We start from the raw sequence: 4,540 nt of genomic DNA, 5'->3' as shown, positions 1-4,540 counted from the left end.
TCAAAAGGTTGTGGTTTCGCGTCCAATTGTAAGAACTCTTTCGTTTTATTAGCGGATTTTTGAGTTTGCTGTTCTCAGACGGTGCATACTATCGGTGAAGGAGCCAGAAGAGATGCTTTCAGTGAGATTAACTTGATTTACAAAAGTTGTTTCTGGTTTAGCAATTTCTTTGACAATTAAAATTACTCCCTCTTCGTTGTCTCTTTCATTCAAGTCATTTCCCACTTGTCTTTCTAAGGTAGATCAGATGTTGCCGAAATTATCTACCGTTCCTAGGTGTGGAGCTTGATATACATGACGCTCTTCGGAGACTTTACGATGCCCATCCCTATCCAGGACTTCTATACTGGATTGGCTTGGATTTGATGATATCTATATCACTTTCGCCATTTGTTTTTGACTTTTCAATTCTATTGTTATTAAGGTTTGTTGAGCTGGCTATAAAACAGGACTGATTGGAATTAAGCGAACTGTCTGAATTGTTAGAAGTGATTTGTAGAGTAGCCGAAAATGATTTGAAGAATTGGCAGAACCTGAAATGGAATGGTAAAAAAGAAAAAGGTGAAATTAATACTTTAAAGGATGCTTTCGGTATCCTACACCACTCGTAAGAGCGATATGTAAAACTTCCGCGAATACATGCAAAAAGCCCACAACAGCGTGAGATTGTCCCAGGTTTAAGTACACCAATCGAGTTAGAGTCATTTTCTCTGCGTCTGTTTGTCTATTTATCTTTTATTCTTGGTCAATACATGTACAACGAAATTTGGTGCACTATGTTTAAACTCAGGAACAATGCCATTGAAGGTAGGGAAGGCAATGGCGCATTTCTCGCAAGTTTTCACACCCATAAGCGCTAATTTCAAAAAAAGATTATATAAAAAATCTTCCACTTTTAATATCCCTCGAGAAAAACCAGTTTATATCTTTATGAATTCGAAAATATAATGGACTTTATTTCTAAAATTTTAAGTATCATGGAAGAAAAAATTGATACAAACTTGACTGAATACAGTCAACACTTTTTCTTATTGTTGAAAAAATTTTATAATTTTTTTTTATATGAGTTTGGAGATAGGTGTACGCGTGCTCGTGTGTCTTCGACAACGAGACGCATTTAATTAGAAATAAAAAAAAGCTGCACAAAACATGAAATATTACAAACAAAACTAATGATCTATTTTTTAGTTACCCAATTTAACTTTAAAGTCTTACGTTTCTCCACAGACTTACCACCATCCTTACTAACGTTGACACTCTTCACGTTTCGTTGGCGCCTTTCGTAACCACTTCGTCTTGACCGCCTTTTGGCACCAATGTCACTGTTATTATTCTTGGCTTGCTCTACGTCGTCGCCCTCTCCTTTCCCTGCCACTGCGTTATATTTGTCAAATCCTCTTTTTTTAACGAAAGCGTGACGTCTATTCTTCGTTACACTTTTTACGTTAAATTGTTGCTGCTCTTGAAGTGTTAAGACTTCCATAGATTTAAGAAACGATTTGTTTGGATTTCTTTTTAAATTCCTCACCCCGGAAAGATCCATGCAGACGACACACATGATATGCACAAAATCTTGATTCATGCTCAATGTTTGGGCATTTCCAATACTTACATCGAAGCTTTTTTTAGGAAAACATTTATCCACTAAGTTGTGACATCCATTCAAATTAATTTGAATTAATACACTTGTCTTCTCGCATTCTGCTCTCTAAGTCCTCTTATGTGGTACCCACATCAATGCCATGCATGTAACTAAAGTCCCCTACAACGTGACGTCTGACATATTTCATTTGGAACTAAGCCACTTAGCTTCTCGCATTCTACTCTCTAAATTCTTTTACATAATTTATAATTTAAATTAATACACCAAGTCGCGGTGTCTACCATGTTCATTTTAGAGTCCACCCAGTTTTAGGCAGATAGTATATCTTCATTTGTGGAATATAGGAAAATAGTTTTAAATAGTCTGTCTTGCTTACCTGATGATTAACAAACATGAAATCCCAAAAAAGTGAAAAAATAAAATTTAATCATGTGGGCATGGTCGATCTTTTTCATTTTTGCATATAAAGATTACAGTGTTTCGTAAAATAAATGAAGAAATTATGAGTCTCCTAACTTTTAAAATTTTTGTGTAACGAGTAAAAACCCACCACTTTTTGTTAAGAAAAACAGAGTTGCGTTTAATTTATGCTCCACTGAGGTCTTCTGTTCTGAACAATTTGGCCCATTTTCGATACCAACCTGCATGCGAAAACCTGCAATGTTTTTAGCAAATTTGAAGTGGATATCTTCATTTTGGTGACCAGGAAAGTGCCAAAAACATACACCACACAGACGGACAGACATAGCCTAATCGTTTCAGAATTTCATACTGATCAAGAATATGTATACTTTATAGGAACTCTGAAGCTTCCGTTTGGAAAAGGACAAAATGATTACAGCCACATCCTTCAGTGGTAGGCAGAGAAAGTAATTCATCTTTTTCTTCTTCTTCTAAAGCGGAAAACCTATTTATTATATTTTTTACCACATTTAGATGGAAATGGAGTGCATTTTTTCATTTAAATGGGGTACTGCGTTTGTTATCAGCGTAAAAGTAAAGCAATTGAACTCTAAGGTTAGAGCATAAATCGATTTACTAAAACTATATATGATTCAATTATATACAATGAAATAAATTCGTTCAATACATACGTTCATGAAATGATTTATTGAGAAATGTTCTGCAAAAAGTCTACACATACCACCCGCATCTATATCCGAAATTATCAGCATTACAAAAACTCATTGCCATTGAATAAGTGAACATTTTTAGTCTCTGGATTATTTCCGCTGGCGTCTTCTTTTTTTATAATTTTTCTACATTCATATGGCATAAATTTCATATTTTATTTTTTTTTTCTGATGTGATTACTAACAAAGGAAAGACTGACTGACTTTAAAAAAAAATATTCATGCTGTAAATTTTAATTGGAAATTAGTCTTCTCTCTTTAATCACTCAGTTCAGTTGTTAGCTAAGCTAAGCTAAGCTACTAATAAATACGAACACAGGAAAACAGAGAATTAATATATATTATATTAAAATATCGGTAGCAATCATTTCAAATGCTAATGTTTGTTTTTTAATAAATGTGATAATTTAACTGATGGTGCGTGGCCTATATTATCGTTTCGGATAATTGAACAGTAAACTGGGTTTCGAATATTTATGTTTTGAAACATACGGAACATTTAATAAAAATTTTGCGCGTACTTCTATGCAGAGAGAAATATTTGATTTTGTATGAAATATTAAGCTTATGTATACAATTTAACCACCATTTTAATTGATTTGATTTCATTGAAATAATCAAAATGATGACACTACCACAACATTTACTGCCTTCGTCTATTAGTAGCTTTTGTTGCACATTATTAGTAGCGCAGTTATTTCAGTTGAGTGTTGCACCCGCACAGCGCATCGTATAAAAATTTCTTTTCACGCAATTTCCTCGTGGACCCTCTGTCCTGCCGATTTATCATCAATTCAAAGTGCTTTTCAGTCCGTGATCAAGTCTGCTAGAACCAACTTTTCTGATATTGAGTCCATCTCACCTAAACCTATTCTCTGTTCCAAGTGTTAATCTAATTACAATACCTTCAATTCCTTTTAGGTCACCTCAACCATACCCCCCATTTAATTTTGTAAGCTAATGAATGTTTTACATTTCAGAAAGAGGGCTTCGACTTCATTCTTAAGGCAGATAAAGACTTAAATGATTTAAATAAATTCACACCAATTTCGCTAATATCTCTATGCATAGAGATTATCAACCTCATGGTTAAAGAGAAACTAATGAATTTCATGAAAACTGGGATCATTATTCCAGTTCGTGCTTACACCTATCAAAAACTCAAATATACGAACATATGCGTTAATGAAATACCTTTTCTCATAGCTAGTTTAAAAAAAGCGGGGAAAATAGCAGTTATCCTATCCCTGAACATCAGTGAAGCCTAGGATTGTATCAACTTAAGAAAGCTTAGATTGTGTAAACTTGGCAGAGTTCTCTTAAACTTTTTATTGCCTGTTCAAACACGTTTATGGATACAAAATTTTTTATCCAATGTTTACGCAGTTTTTCGCATGGTCTTCAAGATTACAAAGCTCGTATTTTTCAATATGCAGATGACTTCCTAATTGTGTCTGCGGACTCATCTTTTCGGTGGCTGTGAATCTTTCGATGCATGCGCCGATCTTAATTTATATTTTAACCCCAACAAAACAAATACTGTTTATTTTGCCAACAGTTCTAAACAAAATCAGGCCCTTTATCAAAGGAACTAAAACTGACCAGGAAGAGTTCATATTCGATAAACACGATGTTGTTTCGACACCAAAACTTAAATCTTACGGTTTCCCACACCACCTTAGAGGTACCGTGTGGGCGCGTTGCCAATTGTTTTAAATGGTTGGCTCCACTGTAGGCCTACACCATTATGAATTGAGCTTAAAACTATAATAATATTTACAATAATAACGATAAGTAAATAAAA

The 4,540-nt window shown here is 34.2% G+C and overlaps 1 protein-coding gene across 1 annotated transcript; it reads right to left on the bottom strand.

The window, feature by feature from the left end:
- Positions 1-293: 293 nt before the first annotated feature.
- Positions 294-1,519, bottom strand: LOC119642961. Its single transcript, XM_038042297.1, has 2 exons — positions 1,234-1,519; positions 294-533 (listed from the first exon to the last, which is right to left on the bottom strand). The coding sequence occupies exons 1-2, from the start codon at positions 1,481-1,483 to the stop codon at positions 439-441; spliced, it is 345 nt and encodes a 114-aa protein (XP_037898225.1). The 5' UTR covers positions 1,484-1,519; the 3' UTR covers positions 294-438.
- Positions 1,520-4,540: the final 3,021 nt, after the last annotated feature.

This window comes from Glossina fuscipes, unplaced genomic scaffold (genome assembly GCF_014805625.2).
Source record: "Glossina fuscipes isolate IAEA_lab_2018 unplaced genomic scaffold, Yale_Gfus_2 303, whole genome shotgun sequence".
NCBI lineage: Eukaryota > Metazoa > Arthropoda > Insecta > Diptera > Glossinidae > Glossina > Glossina fuscipes.
The sequence above is the reverse complement of the archived record's forward strand: the minus strand, read 5'-3'. Positions and strand labels throughout refer to the sequence as shown.